The sequence below is a fragment of the Ascidiella aspersa genome, chromosome 9 (assembly GCF_963924565.1).
Source record: "Ascidiella aspersa chromosome 9, kaAscAspe10.2, whole genome shotgun sequence".
NCBI classification, from domain to species: Eukaryota; Metazoa; Chordata; class Ascidiacea; order Phlebobranchia; family Ascidiidae; genus Ascidiella; species Ascidiella aspersa.
This window is the reverse complement of record NC_139455.1, coordinates 3,724,706-3,748,775: the sequence shown is the minus strand read 5'-3', so window position 1 is coordinate 3,748,775 and position 24,070 is coordinate 3,724,706. Positions and strand designations below refer to the sequence as shown.

Sequence of the window (24,070 nt, the reverse complement as noted above, 5' to 3'; positions counted from 1 at the left end):
TGTATGGCAGTGATGAAATGACTTAAGTTCCAGTCAAGTCATTGTTAAAATAGCTTAAGTCACAGTTAGGGCTTTACTTAAGTCAAGTCATTGACGTGGTCATTATAAGTTATAACACTGCTTTACTTAAGTCAAGTCATTGACGTGGTCATTACAACACTGGGTATGTAGTTGTTTACGCGGTATAACTTGGTCCTATGGCAGACCAAACAAACTTTAACTTGGCACTATGGAAAAACAATCATAAATACCACCTTTGTTTTGTGTTTGGTAGGGAGCATTTCTAATAGGTGAAGTTGTTATAATTTAGGTTTTACTAAAGTGTTCGATTTCTTGCAGGGTTTATTTTATTATCAGACGTAACATTATGCATTTCTCATAGTAAAATATGGGCTGCTTAACTGAAATATTCGGCTATTTGAACCAAAAGGTTGCTGTGTTATACATAGTTAAAACCACAATTTAAGGAGGCGTTGATTTTATGTTTTCATTGTATCTGCTAACATATTTTTGGTTTTAATTAGATTAATTTTGCATTGTAAAAGATTTAAATAAATTCGTTAGGTCTTTTATTTAAGGTTTCAATTTAGTTTCGATTGGTATAGCTTCTTTTGTTACAATTAGCTGCGTCTATATTTGGTATGCAGTTTAATATTCTGTAGGTTAGTAAGCCATTCACTCATTATCTAATTCGGGTTCGTCAAAAGTTTTACCAGTGGGTCATTTAAATGACAAAATCGCTATTGTGTGGCCCTTATAATATATATTCAAACCATTCAATGATATTCAAATTAGGATTCTAACTGACAAAGCACGGTTGTGCGAAAGCTTTTTTTAGATACACTTTGTCTTTAGTTTACAGTGACGCCTAATCGACAGTTAAATCAGGTTAAAAATAGGGTTAACGAGATTTTGTGACGAGATATTGCGATAGCTAGATTAGTACGCAAATTTGTAAAGCAAAATACACGTAAGTGGTTTCGTATTTAGGTTTGCCACACAAAAAACACCAAAAGCCAAACAGACGCAGTAGTTTTGGAGCATAATGGTCGGAGGTTGTAGTAAGACGTAATAAGAATATTAAAGCCCATACAGAGAGAAGAAGGTATCAATTTGAACGTTTCGAATAACTCGTCATTAATTTTTAACATTTCCAACATCTAACAGTAGTAGACGATTTTAGCTTATTTGCAGCAAATTTAGAAGGCGAGTCCCCCAAAAACGCAAAATGACGTTGTGCACCGAATCTGACTCTGAAATGCTACATTTTATTGTCCTACGCTTACAATTATATCCTTAATGTTTGACAGCCACTTACAGCCAACAATATACATCCAAATAGCGCCTTCACATTAATCGAGCGTTTCTTAGCTTGACGTATACGCGCTTTATGTTGAGCGCTGTACAGCGCACAAAATGTAAAGGTTAAGCGACATTTGTATTTGACAGGTTATTTATAAGCAAGGCGGTAGGCAGCGTAGTGATTTCACCGGAAAATCGGCGGAACTGACAAGCGTTTTTGATCAATCACGCTTTGCGTTTTCAAACAACTATTTCAAATCAATTAATTAGCGCCCACCAAGCTAAAATGCTTACTCAGTTTTTAGTATACAGACTGTCAGGTTACGTTATATAACCTATCAAAAGGTGTTTATTAGCTTGAAATTATTTTAGCGTGCAAATACTAGATTTAGAAGGGAATTGTTCAGGTAATTGTGACAATTTATTGTTCTATTGTCGGTTAAACAGTTGAATTATAGGTAGCCTAAACATTTTAAAACGAAGTGTTTGGCGATTTTTAGTTACAGATTTCTTACTTCAAAAATCTATGGGTAATTCTATAGACAAAAAAAATTCTTTGTTAAGACCAAAAGCCATCGTTTTCGAAATAGCAATCTTAATGTTCACTAGAATAACAGAACGGCGTATCAGCCAACATTACTCACAATTTTTTTTTATTACAATACTGCTTAAACTTAACGCTGTCAAAAAAGATGACCTCATCGCATTGTAATGCCAACTACGCGAATAGCTTGTCGCAGTGCACAATGAGCTTGCGCTATGACTTTCGATTGAACTAGTTGTCACCGATCATAGGGAAATCCCCTGTATTGCTACCCCTCGTCACTGAACGCTGCTGCAGTAAAGGAAATAATTGACGCGCCGATTAGGCCTATTTAGAGGCCGCGTCGAGATTTGAATTGTTGGTGAATGTGTTTGTAGCGCTTATTAGGCCATATTAAAGCAATTGGCTGTTTCTAATTGCCAATATTTGGAATCGTTATTGACTTGGATTGATCAGAGTGTGGGGACTGCGGGGTACATTCCTATGCGGTGTTCTTGGTATTTGAGCGTAACAGTAAGAAACAGGAAGCTTTTTAGTACAAGTTTTACTGGTAAATAAGGAATTTTGGAAGTGGCTATTTGACCGGATCGTTTTTTTACGCTTGCACCCGTTAGTAATTGTATGTCGATTTGAAATACTTTGGTCATTGGAAACGACAAGCAGGATATCGTAAATTACTATTGAAACGTAAAATAAGGGACTATAATACTTCGCGATTGTCTAAACATCTTACTTTTCAATTGTGACCCAGCTGTAGGATTTTTAAAGTATTATGGTTAGCACTAGTGTTCAGAATAAAAGAGAATATAAAAAACAACACAGACAGGTTGTATTATGGAAATGTTTTGAAATTACTTAGTTTCGCAGGACTTATAGTTCTGTATTGCGAAAAATTTAATTGTTTTTCATTAGAGTTTAATTCTTATTTTGCCGTACAGTTCTAACTCTATATTTCTTCACTACCGGACGTTATATTTGAGTTCTCTCATTTTGCAGGCCTTTTCATCGTGAGCAGCATGACTCGCATAGGTCCGTATAACCAGTAATAACTATAGGGATCCGGGCTGTCTGTTTCATTGTATTATTGGGACGATTTACCCCATCTCAGCCTCTGGCCACCATATCCACACCACTGCACATAAGCTAACAACAACCTGACATCAATTATTCAATGAGGATTCTCATCTGAGTCACAACAGCTTTAATTATGTACGAGGAGGTAAGGTCCCTTTTCTTTGTTTTTATCTTTTGCCGTTAACCAGCGTTTTTTGTGTCGCTTAAATCCGAGCCGCGGCGAAGCAGGTCGAAAATCGTGACGTCACGAAATTTGCTGACGCAATAATCGAAAGGGTGAGCATTGTGAAAATGCCGGTACTACGATTTTTGCCATACCATATTACGCGCATCTTATACCGAGGCTCATGCCTATAGTTACCCGCCTTTATAACGCTTGGTTTTCCATAATTTCCATATGCACAAATATATACTGTATGAAATATTGACAACTTCTTCGGTTTCAATTTCCTTTGCAAACAAGAAGTCAGATCAAATTTTCAGTGATTTCGCCATTTTAGCGTTTATGTCACTTAATTCAAGTTGACGCTCACGCGGCCATCATAAAAGACCGTTCAACTGAATTTTACAAAGTGAACAATTTAAAGTGAGGTGTTCAAGATAGCATGTGCACAATGAGTATATAATATTGGTAATTTTAGATTATCACGCCACCTTTTATTTATGGTTTGCCTTTGGTGAACGCTAATAAATTAGAACAGGCCGTTGTTTTGTTAAGAGACCACTATTTCATATTAGATCACTGATTTTTAAAACGGGTGCCATTTCTAATGTTCAAGGGTACCGAGAGATATTTGAGAATCTTTACGAACCGGGATTTTGCTCAGTTGTTAAGCCCTCTAACAACTCTTTAGGTAGGATTAGAGTATGTGTGTTCTTCTAGTTCCGTTTATTGTAACATTGTGGTCAATTACTTAACAATATTTCTACTAGGGGTACCGCAATATATTTATTGTTTCTGAGGTGTGCCGCAAGCCATCATAAAAGGTTGGGAACCACAGTATAAGAGTCACAGCTATGTTATCAAAGGCTGTTGAAGAAATTTAAGAGGCTTTTCTGTACACTTTAAGAAAACAATACATACGCGTCTCACGCATTGTTCGATCCACGTCCTAACTGGAACCGTAACCATTCGGTTTGCAGGGTACAACTGTACATGCATAATGTAGCCTTTTTTGGAATTATGACTTGTCTAGAGTCTAGACGGCTTTTTTCTTCAATCAGGTTCAAGTACCATGAAAATATGATAAAGCTACAAATGTCATTGGTTCCACCGGAAAGCCATTAATCCACGATTGTAACACTTTCTTTAGCTTTTAGGGTCCCTCTTAATTTCCAATATCTAATACGAATAAATGGCCGCCTTATAGTTTTCACCACAAAAAGCCGTGGTCTACCATTTAGATTTGGCTTTCAGCGTTAAAGATTGTAGCTAATACTCGCGCGGTTATCATATGCCACAGTCAACCTTATCCCAAGCGTAACTCTTCTGTTTACAGTAAGAATACTCAAAGTTGGCTGTTTTTTGCCAAGCACTAAGCTATACCAGCCACAGGTTAAAACCCGTTGTCTGGACGGCGCTCTGTTTTAATTAGATGTCAGTCACTCCTCAAAAAATAATGAAAAACTTACACAAAAGCAGACCGCGTTAGCTCTCACCGCAAAGGCCGCAGACCGCCATTCAAACACCTTCTTCGGTTTTAATTTCCTGTGCTAGTAAAATCTCCTTATATATTTTGAGTTATTTGGGATTTTTAGAGTCAATGCTAGTCAATTTAGGCTGATACTCACGCGACCAACGTAAAATACTGTCAATATTCATTTAAAAAAAAAATATGTTTTGTATTATGCATTCCAAGCTCCAAACTATATCTTAGCTTAGGTCAGACAGCGGTGGTCTGATAAGATTGGTTTCAATTCGATTTGAGTCACACTTTCAGTATATTAAAATCCCATATAATAGCGACCATCCTTAGTTGCCACCGCAATAGGCGTGAATTTACAAGTCAAACACTTCTTCTTCGGTTTCAATTTCCCGAAAAGCCTATAAACATGCGCAATAAAGACTTCCTTTGTGAAAAGAAGCCACTTTTTAACGGCTTAAAAATTGTTTTGTTTCTTGCGATTTTTAGGATTTAATTTGGTAATTTTAGCCACGCGGCCATCATAAAATGCCGTATAAGGTAAACTAAACGCAAACCCGCACTTGGGCGTGTAGATGTTTTACCTAAGGTATACTGTTTTCTCGATTTGAGTCACACCTCTAAAAACAATAAAAACCTATAATCAAGCGAGCGCTTTTACGCGTTATGTGTGACTTGGATGACACTAGCGTTTTGCGCCAGACGCTGACGCAAGACGCAAAACGCGTCTAGTGTGAACCAACCTTTAGTTCAGTGGTTCTCAACCTTTTTTCGTTCGGGGCCCATTTACGTTGCAATTCTGTGACCCAATAAATTTTTATAAAAGAAAAAACTGTAAAATAGGTTTCGAACAAAACACAGCAGAACATGTTTCAAAACGGATTTTTTATTCAACCGTGCATTAGTGAGATACTTGCGACTGAACAAAAAAATTACAGTACTTTTTATTTCCTCCCCGAGCCATTATTCCTGTAAAATTAAATATAGTGACACAAATCAAACTAAATCTAGCTTTTTAAATTGTTCTGTGGCCCACCTCAAATGTTCTTATGGCCCACCAGTGAGCCATGGCCCACTGGTTGAGAACCGCTGCTTTAGTCGCACCGCAAAAAGCCGTCGGTTGACAACTCAAACACCTTTCTTTCGGTTTCAATTTCCTTCGCAGCTCAAAAGTGCCTCAACAAAATTAAAATCCCCCAACGCGCAGCACTCAAAGTGGCATCAAGCGGTATCGTTTTACCGTGTCCCGCTCGCGTAACCCAATAATCCAATTAAACCTGCCCGCGACGCATTCGTAGCGGGACCGGTGACGTCATATACTTTCGCTGATTTATTGCCCCTCGGGACTTGGGGTCCCTTTTTTCTGAAACGGAGCCGTTTGCATTTGGCCCACCGAGAGCTGTTGGGAATTTTGTGCGTTTTTGGGGTGTGGTGTTTCTGAGAGGCGGAGTGTTTTGTGGCTTGCTGGAAAAGTTGAGTTTTGAAACCTATTTTACTTTTCAAAAGGCATAAACTGTAGCTTTATGAAACGATCGAATGTATGAGGCTTCATTAAAACGAGAATATATGATTTTTGCGACTAAAGCTAATGTCAGATACAGATGACGTACTAATGCATATCATAATGCTCGCAAATCAATTAACCGCCTGGTAATAGTTAATGAATTTTTGTTGGGTGATTCACTATAAATAATGATTGCAGTGGCGGTAGTCTAAACGTAGTAAGCGCGCAATTGAATCGCGACGAGCTTTCTGGTGTTGTTTTTGTGTAGTTCATCTATTATTTCACAATAGTTAAGCCGGCTAATTTATGATTTCAGCGTCAGTGCTTTTTGCCTGGGTCCTTGGTTAAGTATATGAGCTGTAAGTTTCTCAGTTCCAGGGTTACAATTTGGCACAAAGTTACGTTTTAAATCAGTTGTTCAAAAACCTGCGACACACTACTGTATTAAAACAATGTTTGGCACACAAATAGTGGTATCATTATTGCTACTTCCCTATATTGTACAGCATTAAAATCACCATATAATACACAGCAATGCAATACATCGTGTCACGAAGTCTTTGAAACGTCATTGAAAAACTCGAGCTTTTAAAGATCTTGAATAGTCCTTAGCTTTTTTTATGTCCAACTACAGGTATGTTTTAAAAAACTGCCGTTGTCAAACCAACTTTTTACTAATTGTTGTTAAGTTGACCATGGCATTTATACTGTTTTTTTATCGAAATATATTTAAAAAAATGTCAAGCGGTTCAATTTCATCATCTAATCATTTTTCCTAAAAATTCTTATAATGTATTTGCATTGTTTTCATAAAAAAAATGCGCGGGCAGCGCTAAATCACCATAATATTAGTTGTCTGATAGGTAATGTAGACTTGGTCAAAGTCATACCTGCCTATTGGTTATCAAAGTAGCCTATTTTTTCAAAATAAAGTTTCTGGGCAAATTGCTGACCACGATGCACAGTTTGAGAACCACCGCCTTACGATATCGCAGTCAATGTGTAACGATCGATCTCTTAACGATAACCACAGCGTCTAAAGAGTTACAGGGAGGTTTTACTGCCGGCCTCTGTCATTGCCAACCCGGTGCTAAAAGGCCTGAGCTCGTTTTTTGAGAAAACTCCTTTACGTTGTTTAAGGCTTTCTAGCCTTGTAGCCGGACAGTGTTGAATGTTTCGGAATGCGGATTGTGAAGATTGATTTGTGTGTTACTTTCAGCTTTTTTTTAAGAGAACAGGTTGTAGTGGGCATGAAACGGCAGTCAGTTAAGCTAGCCGTTCGCTTAATGCAGTAGATTAGAAGGCCGCCTGTTGCAAAACCAAATTTTTTTGAAAGGGCAGGATTTATTAAAAAATGATTAACGAATAATTTTTGGTTTTGTAGATTTGTCGAAAAAATAACTTTTTAAAAATTAATTTCCAATTTTTTTTTATATAAAAAGACCCATTCTTCGTTGTGGATTGACTAAAATGCAACCACCATAATTTATATAGCAAAACATTGGCACCAAATTTCGTCAACAACTAGCTGATGTGTACTTACAAGGCTGCAAGTTTGCAATTTTAAGTTTTCGCCACTTGTTAATCTAAGTCTATAGGAAAAACGTTTATAAGTATTAGGCCTGTCACCACCTTCTAGCGCAAGTTACCAGATAACACTTGGCTTTGTAGTTTAGGGCCTAACCCCTTTTCAAAAAGGGAGGCTCTGACCAGTCTAGTCGTTAGCCGATCTGGAAACAATCAAATCCCTTTGGATTACGTCATAACCCCGTATAGAGTGTAGTACGGTGGGAGCAGAATAGCTTACACTTCTTGCGTTTAGGGTCTCGGCTGGATTTAGAACGTGACAACGGCAGAGAGACAGACAGTTACGATGCATATACGCATGTGTTTTCAAGATGCATATACGTATGTGTTTTTAAGATGCATATATGTATGTGTTTTTTTAAATGCATATACGCATGTGTTTTTTAAGATGCATATACACATGTGTTTTTTAAGATGCATATACACATGTGTTTTTAAGATGCATTAGTGTATGTGTTTTTTAGGATGCATATACGTGTTTTACGATAGTATGTGCTTTACGGTTTGATTAGTATAGTAACAAATGTTTAGTTATTTAATAATCTTGCAACTTGAACGCTGGCAACTTTTAAATTAATACGATGAGGTGATAGTTAATGATGTACAATAGTTTTTGTTATTGTGATACCGAAATTGATATTTTTTTAGAAAAAGTGCGACTATCGTTTAATTTCAAAGAGAAAGCGAAATTAGGTAATTTAAAACGTGAAGGTTTAATGTTTTTAGATAGTTAGACGATTTTTAGTGTTTAAAAAATCAACTACCGTCGACTGTTAATTTGCTGTTTTCTCGAAAATTTTTATTGAAAGGGAAAAATCGTTGTGTTAAATCGCAGACCATGGCTAAAAAGCACAAAATAATTTGGTATCGATACAACCTTAGTATCGGACGATGACCGATAATATTGTAAGGCATCTAGTATCGTCTCCGCCCCAAGAACATTATCACACTGGCCAAGTATTAGCGACTGTTTTGTGTTATTCAGCATTACGAGCAGTATTAAAGTTCAAGCAATTTTAGTAATATATCAGGGTTCGGTTTTAAACCACAAGCTTAAATTCCCCATTTTTTGTCACCTTCTAAAATATTAAATTGCCACTTCGCCATTACGCAGATGGGAAAGGCGTGTTCCTCACAAAACGCAAAATACTTTCACGGAATTGGCATTGAGCGGTTTCGGGCTCTGTGACGTTTCCCTTTTAGCCCTGGCGAATTTCCATCTATCGATTTTTCGTGTAATTTCACCCTGGAGAGTTGGCGCTATTGAACCGGAATAACCTCCCAGTTGGATGGCTTTTGTGGTCGCCTAAAAGTTTTTTCTTTAATTTGAGGCCTATATTGACAAGGCTTATTGGCGGCTTACATTTACATGGCCTTTTGAAGGCCTATATTGGCACCTAGCATGACTTTTACCGCTAGCTATGCCTGTTGTTGTTAATAAAACTCAAATCATTTTGTTCACAAGCTTTTTTTTCATTTTGTTCACATGTGGTAATTGCCGTATCTTTGTAGTTGTAATATATAGTTGTACCAAGCTTTCGGTCATTTTGTTAAAAATGTGAAATATTCTGCTAATAATGTTCTGCGGACGTTGCTATCCGTTTTGGGTAAGACATTTTGCTTTGTTTTTCCTTTTTCTAGTTTGACCTAACGATACAATGTGTCAGCAGGTTAACCAAATAAGAATAGTCTCTGTTTGACTTGGCTTAAGTCATTTGGACTTAGATTTTGTGTCAAATAACTTATGTTTAAATAAAGTGTTTTCATTAAACATTTTTTCAACTTAATTGGGTTGTTTATCTCAATTATTTCCGTAGAACTATATGCTCGCTACATTTTGCGTTTCTGCTAGTTTTAGTGAAGTTATTTACTTATTACTCATAAATCGGACGAGTTTGCCAATTGTAATAGTTTAAAGTTTTATTTTTTGAATGACTTTCTCTCCTAATAACTTAAACTGGGACTTGACTTTTTATTTATTCAAAAAGGTTTGACTCGCACTTCAAAAATCCAATTCGCACTTTCTCTTTCAGCTCACGCCCTCTTCTTCACTGGCGCGTGGAAACGGCTCGGCAGCAGCCGGGGGGAATTCCCATCAACGTCACCAGCTCGGCGCCTTTCCCAAAAAGCCGTCGGCTGAGGTTTTGCGCCGCGACCTCGAGACCGAGCTGAAGCTGGACAACAGCGACATCAGGAGTTACGCCTGGTACCACGGACGGCTGCCGCGAGATGTCGCCGAAGAGCTGACGCGGGACGACGGCGACTTCTTGATCCGCGAATCGGTGTCGAGTCCTGGGGAATATGTCTTGACTTTGAGGTATGGAATTTTAGTAAGACATTAGACACAGTAGATATAAGCCAATATAAAATGACGTAACATTTTGGACGTTTCGAATATGTACCTACTTAAAGGTAGACTTGTATACCCGAATTATTTCGGTTGATTATTGATCTGTCTTAGATAAAGAATCAATATTTCTAAGATAACGGACCGAGTTTATATTCACACTGCAGGAGCCCCTAGAAATAAAAGGTCACGTTAAGTTAAGTTTACGAAATCTGTTTATTTGGCTAAATAAAGTGAATTCACCTGAGTAGTGGTGTATCCTGTCATTTGGTTTCAGAGGTCTTGGCGAAAACATGAAGCCTAAAATAAATAGTTTGCGCAAATAAGCAAAGAAAAGCGAACATAATTACAGAAGTCTTCTTCCCATAATTTTTTAGATATCTTCCATGAGACGCACGATGTTTTTAGCAGACAATATTTATTGAAAGGCCTAATATAAACTCAAGGAATAGTTTTGCATTTAAGTAGGTAAATAGGCAAACAAATTAAGCACATGCGGATTAACACTGGACTGCCTAAAAAACTCACATACAACCTGAACGTAACGTTAAATAACCAGTAACCACATGCGGCTCGCGACTGTCTTGACCCCTGAACATGATCTCCTTGAAAACGTATTAACCAATCTATGTTAATTAACCTCCGCAAAATATATGCGTAGATGGAGCACGGTTCTTCACTTCAAGATCAACCAGGAGCTCCACCAGCAAGGATCTCTTCCACCCAAACGCCACTTCCAGTTCGAGCAGGAGAGCTTCGAGTCGATCCCCGCTCTCATCATGCATCACTTCGGGAAGAGCATCCCGATCTCAATCCACTCCGGAGCCGTTATCCGACGTCCCATCAACCGAAGCGTTCCTCTCTCCTTCTCCGACGCGAAGTACGCGTCCCTGAGGAGGAAAAACGGGAGTTTGAAGTCCGGAGGAGCGGTTTCCTCCCAGCCGTACTCCCACTCCACCTCCCTGTCCTCTTCCTCTCTCTCCTCCGAGTCCTCCAGCTCCAACCCGGAGTACGACCCGCGAATCCATAGCAACCATCTTCTCCACCGCTCCCCGGATCACCTCCAGAGACTCACGACCGATCCTCTTCCGGTTGTTCCTAATCCCGTCCTCCTGGCTCCAAAGAGTCCTCATGGGGAGCACTTTGCTCCGGGTCCTCATCTTTCCTCCTCACCCAAACCCTTCCCTCTCAAAATCCCGAATCAACAGGACGTTCCGGATGGAGGTGAGTCATTTCTTCGATGTCTTTTGTTTGCATGAAAATGAGGCAAAATTAGACAAAGTAATCAGAAATATCAAGTTAAAAGTTTCAAAGATCTCTTGATTAGTTTTCAACAGAGTTATTCGAAGCGTTCAAAACGATACCTACTTTTGTTTTGGCTTTAAAATTTCTACGACGTATAACTAAAATCTCCAACCATTGTGCTTCACAAGTAAAATTATGTTACGTTAGTTTTAAAAAAAACAATAAGCAAGGGTCTTGTTTTTACTAACTAATCAAAATTGCCAATCAAATACACCCAGAAAGTTTTTTTCGTTTATCTGTTGCTTATCGCCTTAGTTGTAGTACCGGTGTTTAACTTCTGAAGTCATGTTTATCTAGTTAATTGTTCCTTTTTTCGCCCCAATTTTGGGTCGCGACTCATCGTTTGAAAAACGTGATCTAATTAAAAAACAACTGATTATCGTTTTCCGATTTAAAACTCAATAACATATCCTGTTTTGGATTTGTTTCTTATAGCTTGCTTATCGCACCGCCCGAAAATCAAATTTTTCCAAATCTTCATTTGTTTAAAACGCTTTTAACTTTCAAACCTCACTCAGGTTTCGCCCAGCTGTCAGTCCCTAGCAACCAGCAGCGTCCTTCGAGCCAGATCGACCTGGGCGTGGCCAGCCACGGAATGCAGGTGGGCCGGGCCGGTTCCGAACCCCAGCTCAGCCCCACAAAGACACGCCCTCCAGAAAACGACACAATCGGGCCTTTACCAGCCAAACGCGGGGCGTCATCTCGTGGCGGACGAGCGCGGGGCGATTTACCGCAAGACGGCGCTGTTGCTGTGCCGCCGAAACCAAGTCGCGTTCCTTCCTTTCGCAGGCCCGTGATACGTCACAGGGACGGCTCCAAGTCGGCCGGGAATTCCCCCGCGGTCAAGGCCGGCCACGTCAACCAGCAGGGGGCGCACGCGGCCCAGCAACAAAGAGAAATCCCTTCATCGAGCATGTTGAAAAGAGGAGAGAGTTTAAGTGAGCCGAGCACGCCACAGCCAGCTCAACAGACTGGGTAAGTTTTTCCTTTAATGGGGTTCGAACTCGAAGGTTTTATTAGTGTTTTTATTTCAACTTAACAAAATTTAAAAACTACTAGTTCAGTAAACAAAGCATATTCGAAGCTAAACAAATGTAGGGGTGCTTTTACACTGGCTCTAATTCCCCATTAGCAGAAATTACACTAAAGTCTCTATTCCAAGCACTGTTGTAACGAGTAAATAACTTGAATTGAACTCTTCTGTACAAATGAGATGACTTGGACGTTAGTTGTTTTACAAATAGATACCTGATATATTATATGCGTCGTTAAGTGAATACATAGTTTCTAAAATCGCTGTACTTATTTTGGAAAACTTTGGCTGCTCAAGAAAAGATTGACAGCTTAGTAGAGCGAATTCAGTTATTTACTTAACTTCTTAACGCTTCTTAGGACTACGCCACTAGAGGCGCACCAGCAGCAGGCGGCGCGATTGCGCAACTCGGTTGAAGTGACGTCACTGCTCAAGGGCGGAAGTGACGTAGGCAGGCGTCAGAGCGTGACGAAAACTCAGACCAGCAGTTTCGACGTAAGTGGCAAAAAAATAACTAATCGAGTGCAACAGTTACTTGCTTTTTGTTTTATCGCGTATTCTTGATGCCTTTTGCTAAGCTGAAATTAGTTGCAATAAATAATAGAAGCTTCGTATATTTTAAAAAGTAGTCTTTTTATGGAAGCTGATATTTTGATAGTAAACTATTGTGTGAATATAGGTACCGAGGTACTTTGGTTTATTCAGACCTTTCTGTTTGTAAGGCGGTAAAAAAAAATTTAGCTTTTAATTTTATGAAAATTTCCGACAAAACAACAGGAAAATGAAATAAAATTAACATAATTTCACATCCCTTTAATTTTCACATCCCTTACGGCCTTTCAATTGTTTTCCTCTTTAAGTTAATCCCAGTGCTCATGATGTTCTGGCTTAATACCACTGTCTGTCCGTCATTGAGTGAACAATGAAACTCAAACCAGGATAATTTAATTGATGAAATAATAATAATATTATTACTATTTTTGTTAATTTTGGGATCTAAGCCTGCTCCAACATTGCTAGTTGTTGATCTCTTCTCCATATCGTAAGATTCAAGCAAAACCACAAAGGTTGTAAAAGAGATCCAAAAACAACTTTATTCAACAAAAGCAGAATACTATAGTTACGCAAAAAGCATCGTCAGTTCTGCTAATATACTACAAACACAACGAAACACCAAAATTATATATAAATAAAATAAAATAAAACTATTCAAAAGTTTAAAAAGCCAATAACAGAATTACAATACAGTTCAGTAGAGCTGTTAACCAATACTGACGTTAAAATGGCAAAATAAAGAGCTACTATAATAAACGGAATCACAATGCCTGAAGCAAAACAACGCCAAGAAAACGCAAAGAAATTCTGAGGTCGCGCAAAAGTAGGTCAAGAAAAGAGAAAAAAACGTAAGGTGCAAGGATTATTTAATAGTGGGTGTTATAATATTCTGAATATTGATGGTAGCTCCTATTTTATTTAACCAAATGTCCTCATGAAAGTCCAGCTGGACCATTTCGGGTTGTGCAACAAATGTTACATTGTAACACTCGTGTATTGGGGGTTTTCTTTCTAGTTCATTAATGTGATGTGTGGCGTAGTGTCGTAAGAGGGCAGATTGGTCATTATTGCCTGAAATGTCAAACTTTTTCCAATGGTTTCTATGTGCGGTCCATCTTGTAGAGAATTTATTTTTTGTTTGGCCGACATACTGATTTTTACATAATTTACATGTCGCGACATAAATCCCGTAGTTAGAACACGTTAGATTGCGTTTGAGTTTGATATAACCTTGTGGAGTGTAGAGCTGTTTAGAACAGTTAACCATAGAAGTTTTATATTTTCCATAATTGCCACACAAAGCACACTTTCCACATGGGCCCGACTTGCCTTCATCAATATTTTGACTGTTGAAAGCTAAACGGCGATAATTTGTAAGGATTACTCCGAGTGTTAATTTAGTGAAAGTTCGCCTATATTGACTAAACAGTTCTTTAGGCCATTGACAATCTCTCATTTAAGCTAATCCGTTCACATTTTCACCTTTTAATTCCAAACAGATCAAGTCCTTCGTCAGCACCTTGCTTCCCGCCGAAAACAAACCGGTGGAGGGCGCTGTTATGGTGGAGGTGAAAAATATTTTGTTGGGGACCGACCCCTTCAAACTGGCACGCCATATGACGGCGATCGATTGCCAGGTAAGAACTATTTTGTTAGACAAGTTAATATTAGCTTTTATCCGTTTTTTAAAATAAGTTTAATTCAGCTTTTAAATGCTTTAATTTCGTTTTTTAGAATGTTTTAACATTAAAAAAAGTTCACATTTTTTCGTTTTTTAGAATGTTTAACATACAAGGTACTATAACCTTGCAGAGTTGAAAAAATAATGATTCAAAAAGAAAACGAAATAAAGCAAGTTAAATATTTTTAAAAAAAATGGGAATTTTTTTGAATAAAAACGTTAACGCCAAGACCGTTTAGTATGTTGTAGGCGCTTTTCGTGCTTAATAATTTTGTTGTTTTTTGACATAAAACCTAGCAAACTCCTGCTTTCTAGGTTTGTAGAATCGAAAACAACGGATTAAGGGACATGCTGCTTTCGAAGGGTGCCCAGCTACGCAAAGATATAATGGAAAGGTAAGGCGTATCATCAAAGTACATAACTTGACTTTAATTTTATTTGGCAGTTAGATGACGTGATCCTATACTACAGTATTTTGTTAATAATAAACATCAAAAACTGTTTTCTGACATGGCACAATATTTTTAGATATGAACATGTTAGAGCAGGGGTTCTCAAGCTGGGGTCCATGAACCCCTTGGGGGTCCGTGAACTAGTTTTAGGGGGTGTCCATGAAGGCCTAATTAAAATATTAGGGAATCTTTAATAAGTAATCAAATCAATTAAATTACAAATAGAACGGTTTTGTGCTGAATGCATTTAGACTCTATTGCACTTTCACATTTTTGGACAAAAATCAGCCGATTTATGAAGTCTATTTGTCCTGTGACGTCAATTTATGACGTCACTTTTGATTTTTTTTTTGCCTACAGTGGTCCACGCGAGGTAAAATAACATTTTAGGGGTCCGCGGTAAAAAAAGTTAAAGAACCACTGTGTTAGAGCAATATTTATTATATTAACGGTTTGACGTGACATGTATAGATATTAAGCTCAATTTAAAATTAATGTACAGTGCAGAAATTTGAAATCTTACGTGAGATAGCGATGTAAATTGTCTTACAGACCTCTGAATATTGTGTTTAACCTAATAACGATTTTTTGCTTCAAAATATAGCACTAATCGACTTTACTCGCCACAGGCACCAGTGCACAGCCTTCTGGGTTGCGGTTTCTGTGTTAAGAGGATGCACAAGTCTGGAAGAGAGAGTCGACATGCTTAACGTCTTCATTCAGGTCAGTCCTTCCTCTTCTAGTTGTTATATACTGTAACACAGGGGTTCTTAAACTGGGGTCCATGGACCCCTTGGGGGTCCGCGAACTAGTCTTAGGGGGTCCATGAAGGCCTAATTAAAGAACTAGTGTATACTTAAGAAGTAATTAGTTTTTCAAAGAAAACACTTTAATTAAAAATTAAACGGTTTTCCACTGAATGTATAGTTAGACTCCATTTCACTTTCATATTTTTCGGACCGAAATAAACAGAGTTATGAAATCTATTTGTATTGTGACGTCATATTATGACATCATTTTGAAGCATTTCTCGCCTACCGGGGTCCATGCAAAGCAAAAAAAAATGTTTAGGGGTCCGCGGTAAAAACGGTAAAAATTAAGAACCCCTGCTGTAACACGACTTTTCAATTCTAGTTCGTTTAAAATCAAGAGTAAATATTTTTTTAGCTGCGTATACCTTTTCGATTTATCTGTGTTCCGATGTATCGTGCTTACCCTAGTTTAAGAACCCCTGCCTTAAAATCTAGCCTGTGTTTTGAAATCACAACCTCGACAACAGACTTGGACAACTAGATTTATTTTGGCTTTTGAAAATTAGATTAGAATTAAAATTAGAGCATTATTGTTTTTCCAAATTAGATTAGAATTAGAATTAGAATTAGACCGTTTTGAGTTTTCTCAAATTAGATTAGAATTAGAATTACCAAATTCCTAAAAAATCAAATTTCAACTAGAATTTGAACTAGAATCACATTTAATTATTTACAATCAATTTGATTTAATCGCAATTTATTCTTATAAGAACGCGAATGGTAAATATGTGTGTGCTAATTTTTAAGCCTTTTTAGGCTTTTTAGACAGTAAAAATTACATACAACTCGTTCAAACCAAAGAATCTAAATTAAAATTCTGTGTTTTAACTGACTAAAAATGCCGTTGGACAAAGTAGCATTTTTGGTAAAAATCCGAATTAGATTAGAACTAGAATTAGAGCAAACAAGCAATTCGCAAATTAGATTAGAATTAGAATTAGTCGCATTTTGCTGTAATTCAAAGAATTAGAAAACTAGAATTATCTAGTTGTCCAAGTCTGCTCGACAATAACTGATCATGCCGCTTACACGAAATAAAATTTCCCATAAACTAGGGATGTCTGATAATATCGGATCGGAGCCGATACCCGATACCAAGTGGTAGTATCGGCACTCGTCCGATATTATAGGCTGTTATCGGTGCCGATTCAACTCCAAATTAAAAAGAAATCAGCCACTATTTGCGATAAGTCCACGATTTTGCCTTGAAAGTTAAATTTATCAAAAAGCAATAGATTAACAACCGGGGTAACCCACGTTTTATAACTAAAGTAAGTTTTGTAGAGATAGACCGATATATCGGTTTACCGATAGTATCGGCCGATATTTGGCTTCTACCTATATATCGGTATCGGTAAATGTGAACCGATACTTTGGCCGATATTTTAGTATGAAAATGATGTATAATTTTTCCTGTACAACAAACAATTTACCCATTTTTTAATGAAAAAAATCGGTTTTAGCATCACACCAAGTTAATATGCAAAATATTTGTTTATAATTAATAAAGGTTTATAATCTAAAACGTTATTTAAATTTTATTTTCAATTAAATCAAATTTCGAACATTTTTTAGGTATATATAAAAAAAATCGGTATCGGTATCGGGTATCGGTTGACAAAATTGTAAAAAATCGGGTATCGGTCCAAAAAAGTGATATCGGTCGACCGATAAAATTTTGGTGTAAAAACCTGGAAAACATTAACAGGTCACGTTTGAATTTTATTTATTTCGTTTGTTTTAGCTTAGTAATGACGTCATTTGGTGTCGGATGGGATCGCGATACTTTTTACCCAACTTGTAGGATTGCGTTATCGGAATAAAATGTCAACTATCGGACATTCCCTATTTAAAAAAACATTTAACCCTTTTTACAAACTGAGTTTTATTTATTTGTGTAAGCGCTAGCGGAGCGGTAATAGACAAGAAAAAAACACCTGTCAATGATCATCATTTTTATTCTTGTAGGTGGTATTCCTATTAAGAGCATTAGGTCTATTAGGTACCAGGCCCATTTTCATTTTATTCCGTTTTTCTGTCCTTGATGTTAATCTAATGTTGGTCTTATTTCTCGGGTCGGTTTATATAAGCGTTGGTGGGGCGGTTATGGAAATCAGCAATGATCTCAGATTCCACAATAATGCAGTATATTTACACATACAAACTAATTGCTTGCTCTCGCAGGTGGCAAATGAGCTGGTCCACAGTCTCGGTAACGTGTTTGGATTCTCCGCCTTAATGGCTGGACTCAGCTGTCCTCAGGTAATTATAATAAATATACCGTTTTTTGTTTTTTCTTCCGTGTTTATTTGTGGTAGTTAACACGACGCCTCCTGTCTTCTCTAAACGCGCCACCGTCTCTTATGCTGTTTTGTTAGACGGACTTGGTTTTGTGGATTCATAAAGGCTTTTTGGAATATTTGTGTCCAATTAAAAATAGTCTATGAGTAAGAAAAGAGATAAAAAATGCGCTACACCATCTTTTTGAATACATTTAGACTTTAGTGAAGTTTAAAGTTTGGACATAAATACGATCGGAAGCAGCAGGTTTCCTTCTACTTATGATTATGACGTCATATTTGAAAAATTTGTCCACTCTGGTCAACGAGATACAAAAAGTTTAAGAAACCAAGTGTTAAAATAAGGTTTTTAGCGTTGGTAGCAGAGAAGCATTTTAAATTTCCAAACATAGACTCCAACTTACGACTTGTTGTCATTTAAACGTATAATACACACGTGACCCCGGCGTTAACCAATCAGATCGCTTGCTTTTTAGCTGGGCGAGATGCGCGAGCTCTGGAGCTCCCTCCAGCGGCGCTACACCAACAACTCGGTGACCTTGGAGAAGAAACTGCGACCTCTGCTAAAGTTTCTCGACGAGGGAAGGGGACAGATAAGTGAGTGATTTTTTGTCGCTTTCTCGTCTACCGTGAGCTTAAAGTATTGTCGAGTTAGCGTTTTTAGGGATGTTTTTCGTCTATCTTACTTTGTGTTTGTTCAGCGTTTTCTCTTACGTTTTGACAGTTATAGGTGTAAAGGCTGACTAAAGTTCACGTTTTCGATTTGTACTTGCAACGTCTAGGATATTTTCTCCAAAAAACAATTTTTAGGAAGAAAAGGGCATTTTAATACTTCTCTTATCAAGAAAAATAGTTTTTGGTTTTGATAACCAAGAGATCTCAACTATCTAAAGTGCCCGGTTTTGCCAATAAGCCTTATGAATTACCACGTTTCAGGGATTTCTGACTGGCGAGCCCCATAGTTTTTTAGTGAGTGTTGATGTTAACCCAACCCTGATTTAATTACCTCCTCCTCTCATCAATTATTCCTTCTCCTTTTTCACATTATTAATTCCTCCTCTTCTTCTCAGATCTTGTGTCCTCCTGCATCCCTCACATCCTTCCAATCCTTCGCTTCTACGAGAGCCCCCTGCCGGGGATTCCCCACAATGCCCCCAAGCCCCCCACGGTCAAGCAGCTCTCGGCGTCCGAGGGGGACATTCTGGGCAGCGTGGCCAGCGCCGGGAGCCCCGGAACCGCGAGCGGGGTGAGTCGGGGATTTCCCCTTCTAAGTTTACGCTTTAATTTTTCCGCGATTGTTCTTTATTTAGAATTTGTTTTTTTAACTGTTGTAATAACTTAACATGATGACTGACTTAAGTGCACTTAAGTTCCTGTTTTGAAATAACTTGATTTAATTTTTTTTTTTTGTAAAATGACTTGACTTGACCTAAGGCATTGCGTCTTAGGTTAAAATTAAGTGTTTTTATTCAACAATTTTGTTGGTTATTTATCTGCATTTTTGCACGTGAAACAATAAGCTTAATACATATATTGTTTTTTTGTTTTTTTGTTGAGTTATTGGTCATATTCCAAAAAGTTAACAATTTTAATAGTTTAACGTTATATTTTTTTAAATATCAATGATTTAATTTGGAATTTACTCACTCTAATAATGACTTGACTGGGACTTGACGTGGACAACTGATGATTTGGACTGGGATTTGACACGTTATTTTTTATAATAATTGAGTTGGACTTGAAAACAATGTTTTTTGTGTCAAAAATTATTCTCAAAAACACAAAATTCGGAAATTACAGTTGTTTTTTAAATTCTTTTGTGCCAATTTCTCATTAAATTGATGTTATTATGCCGTAATTTTGTTGAATTGAAAAAATAAGAACAGTCTCGTAGGCGTTATATTCTTAAACGCACAAAACATGCCACTCACTGTGAAACATGATAATGAATCGACCGAAACGAGTAGTTTAGTTTACTACAACGCATCTATATAATGGTAAAATACCTTTAAAAAAAAACTTGGAAATCAATATATTTTGGTAAAAAAGGAAAAAAAGTCTACTACTCCTTATTTTCAACCGTTTTTTAGAAAACCAGCCATAAAAATCACCATGTAAAAAAACGTCGTCGAAGCGAATAACTTCCTTTACATTAACGCAGGGCCATAATGAATTGTCTTGCACACAGATTGAGGCTAGTAAACAAAAAAAAAACAGCATATATTTAATCAACACGAAACCGCCGGCCTTTACCAGGGTCGCCACAAAGTCTTTCAATTGTTTCTTTGAATGTCTTTACCGTGATTTCTGTATTGAAAAATCTTTAAAACCCTAGGCTTCAAAAAGAAATTCTTTTTATGTTTACCTTCCAGTTATGTATTAAGAAAGTGCGGCAAAGAAAAGCAATCTTTTTAGTATTTTCATTGCGGCATTTATACTATTTTGTTTTCAAATTATAATAAAAAACATCGAGCAATCCATGCTTAGGTCTTTGAAAGGCTATGACATGTCTTTAAAAAGTATTTGAATGTCTTTCAATTTAAAATGAAAAACTGTGTGACCCTGTTTTAATTATGCCAATACGAAAGCGGTACGTGCTTCGCCGCTTGTACATCTCCCATCCCATTATGCAAACGGAAAGGCCTTAAGGTGCTACTCTTCATTTATCTCGGAAGAATGGCAACTTTTGGCGCCGTTTAACCCCGATTGACGTCAGCAGCAGCAAGCCTTAGCGTCGAAAGCGATTTAGATTGATGCAATCGTGTTTGCCCGTCGCTATTTTTGCTTCCCCTTGTTTTGATAGGCGCAGTGAGAATAGCACTCTACGTCGACCTGCGTAACGCGTTTCGCGAGATTCTTAAATTGGGTGTTATTGTTTCAGACCAGCGTCTTGGCTGCATAAGTCTCTGTCGCGATTTTTGAAGAACATATACACGTGCTTGTTTTTATTTTATTTTATTTTTTTTTTGGGGGGGGGTGTTTTTTGTACTTTTTTTATTTCGCAAATTCTGTCCAGTACACCTCATAGATATCGAACTATTTTTAATCTATGTCGAGATTTGTATTTTAATTTTCGTGCGTACAATCAAATAAAGCATGTATAACATTCAAATAAGCGTCTTTAAAAATTTATACGTTAAAAATAAAATACCCACGTTGTTTCAATTAACAAAATTTTCAATTTTTTCTATATATATTTGGCCGCTTGAAAAAAATAAAAATGCGGCGTTGTTGGCCTGTTGTAGTCGATTTACTTTTTTTCAATATTTTTTAATTAAAATTATCGGAATCAATATGAAATGAAGTGATGACCAACACTGGATCCGGCCAAGCCCTCTAACCTTCATTCTTGCTTACGTCGCATAGGCTCACGAATGGTGGCAGAACCTTCCCGACGATAGCTTTGACAGTCTCATGGCGCAACTTAAGGCATCAAGAACCGTCCTTTCGTCACTACCGGAGTTCAGCAGGAACGCAAAGTCAAAACTACACGGTGAGATAGCATTTAGGTACCCTATACACGGTAATGTAGCTTGATAATGCATCTCAAAGCCAAAAATCTCGCTTAAATAGTAATCTCGCTTAAATAGTTTTAAATCATCTTGATCAAGACGTTTCGATGCAGACTTCTATCATTATTAATTAATGTGACATTTTAGGCTTTGAGATTCATTATTGAGCAATGAGCTACTATGCTTTTTTTCTAGAATGGCAAAAAGTGGGGTGATTCAGTTTTGCAATAACTAGGGCGAATATTTTTTGACCTGCACGGCTAAATTCTGCCGGCTCGCGTGCACCGTAATATTGCTCTAGTGAAGATTTAATACGGTTAACATGTCGTTAGACGTAATTAAAAAAATAAATTCTTATGATAAAATGTTAACTGAACGACAATTTCAAAAAGATGACTATACGTTTTTGAATTTGTAAACGATTTATGTTCATTTTTAGTAGATTTTGACTTGAAAAAAATTTGACAAATTGTGACCTAAAGTGTAAATTTTGACAAAACTTTGACTTTTTTGACGTGTCAAAAAATATTCGCCCTAGTAATAACGTAAGTCTAAAACTTGACTTAAGTTCAAGTCACCGTTTTCAAATGACTTGACTTGGACTTAAGTCATTACGTCAAAGGATTTCGATTAAAATCAAGTGACTTTTTCATTTTTTTGTTGTTATAAAATTGGGTTATTTATCTTAATGTTTGCCCGTAAAACTATTCGCTTGCTATATGCTGTGTTTTTGTGTTTTTTTAGTTGAGTTTTTTTTCAGAATCGGCAAGTTCCCAATTTTAATAGTCTAGCGATTACTTTCATGTCAATCACTTATCTTGTAGTTGATTGTTTCACATAATGACTTTAACTGGGTCTTGACTTGTTATCTATATTAGGTTTTAACTGGACTTAAGTATTTTTACAAATGACTTCACTGGAACGAGTCTGAAAATCTTGTCTTTGCAAGGATCGGGTAAACCAAAACACATTTTTGTTTAATTTTCTTACTCGTTTCACTATTTAACGTATCGAATAAGACAACAACAACCATAAATACGCCAAAGCTGACGTTTTACCTAATTCTTATTTTTTCTCAAAAAAACACAGACTTCGAAACAGCGACCAAAAATACGTTAAAGTTTCATTTTTTACCTATTTTCTCATTTTTTCACAAAAAACACAGACTTCGAGACGACGACCAAACTGCGCGAAGTCTTCGCCACCGAGTTTCACCTGAGACTGCTCTGGGGCGCCAAGGGCGTCGAAGTGGCCAGAAACGAACGCTACCAGAAGTTCGACCGCGTCATCACCCTCATGGCCAAACGACTTGCGTCATAAGCGTGGTTACGAGGATTCTGCCGACCCGGATTAAGCGGCACGCCCCAGAGAGGCTTGTGGCCATTTTACTTGGCCGCTTTAAAAATGCGCTGTTGACCTGTGTTCAGGTCGATGTTTGAAACCTTGAAAAGGTGCCGGCTTTTGAGTTGAGCCCCAAAACTGGACGGAAATACGGTTCTAGCTCTTTTTATAAGCCAGACTAAAAATGGACCAAGAATGGAGGCAATTTTTTTTTAGATGAAATAAAGGTGAGGGATTTTAGGCTGAGCTCAAAACTTGCAAATACATTTCTGACTCTTTTTTTAAGCCAGCCTAAAAAATGGACAAAAACTTAGCCGCCTTTTTTATTCGAAATCAAATATTAGTTTTAATCGAACTGAATATTAGACAGCGGTCTGAAAACTTTGACGGAAAACAGTTGTTGCGGTTTGTAACGCTTTCCCCAAAGCTAGCGCAAGATTTGTTTTTTGCGAGCAACATCGATAGAGATTCGCCACTGCTTGTAATTTAATTCCTGCTGTAATTGAGGCTAAAGCCCGATTTACAAAACTATCTTCATATATATATATATATAGAAATATATATATATATAATGGGCGGAATGTTTTTATTTCTCAATAACTTTAAATACAAAGGATCTGGTATTTACAATCGGGTCACTTTTGCAACAAAACATCGACGTTGTCAGTCAAATCCAACAAGTTTGTATCAACGTAATCCAACACTAAAAAAATCCGTTTTTTAGGAGTTTCAAAAAACCACCAATATATATATCAGCTACTTACCCGCGTATGTCTTTTACTTTCCTTGGCGTACCTCGCCTTTGTGACGTCACTATCACATCCGCCAGTCGCGCGTGACGTCATCGTTATTCGTGCTCGACCGAACCGGAAGTGACGAAGGTCTTGTTATTTGCCAAAAAGTGGCGGCTGCAACGTTTTTTCTGGATAAAGGCAAACTAGTTTTCCGACCGTTTGCAAATCGAAAACGAATTGTTTTTTTTTGTCAAGTTCCAAATTGCTTTTTGTTTACGGCTTTTAAAGAGAGGTGCGCCTTTACCGAAGGTTTTTTAAGTGTTTTATGGCGTTTTTTGTTTCGT

At 37.4% G+C, this 24,070-nt stretch overlaps 1 protein-coding gene across 2 annotated transcripts; it reads left to right on the top strand.

The window, feature by feature from the left end:
• The first annotated feature begins 2,851 nt into the window (after positions 1-2,851).
• LOC146131939 (SH2 domain-containing protein 3C-like) lies at positions 2,852-23,505 on the top strand. 2 transcript variants are annotated; one of them, XM_083396540.1, is made up of 13 exons: positions 2,852-3,065; positions 9,688-9,971; positions 10,663-11,225; positions 11,825-12,281; positions 12,699-12,834; positions 14,394-14,531; positions 14,891-14,970; positions 15,657-15,750; positions 18,024-18,101; positions 18,616-18,736; positions 19,210-19,385; positions 21,506-21,632; positions 22,817-23,505. In XM_083396540.1, exons 1-13 carry the CDS (start codon positions 3,054-3,056, stop codon positions 22,969-22,971), a joined length of 2,421 nt encoding a protein of 806 aa, XP_083252666.1. In that variant the 5' UTR covers positions 2,852-3,053; the 3' UTR covers positions 22,972-23,505. The 2 variants fall into 2 exon arrangements, with proteins under 2 accessions (XP_083252666.1, XP_083252667.1); XM_083396541.1 differs by having other exon boundaries at positions 10,663-11,243; positions 11,843-12,281.
• Positions 23,506-24,070: the final 565 nt, after the last annotated feature.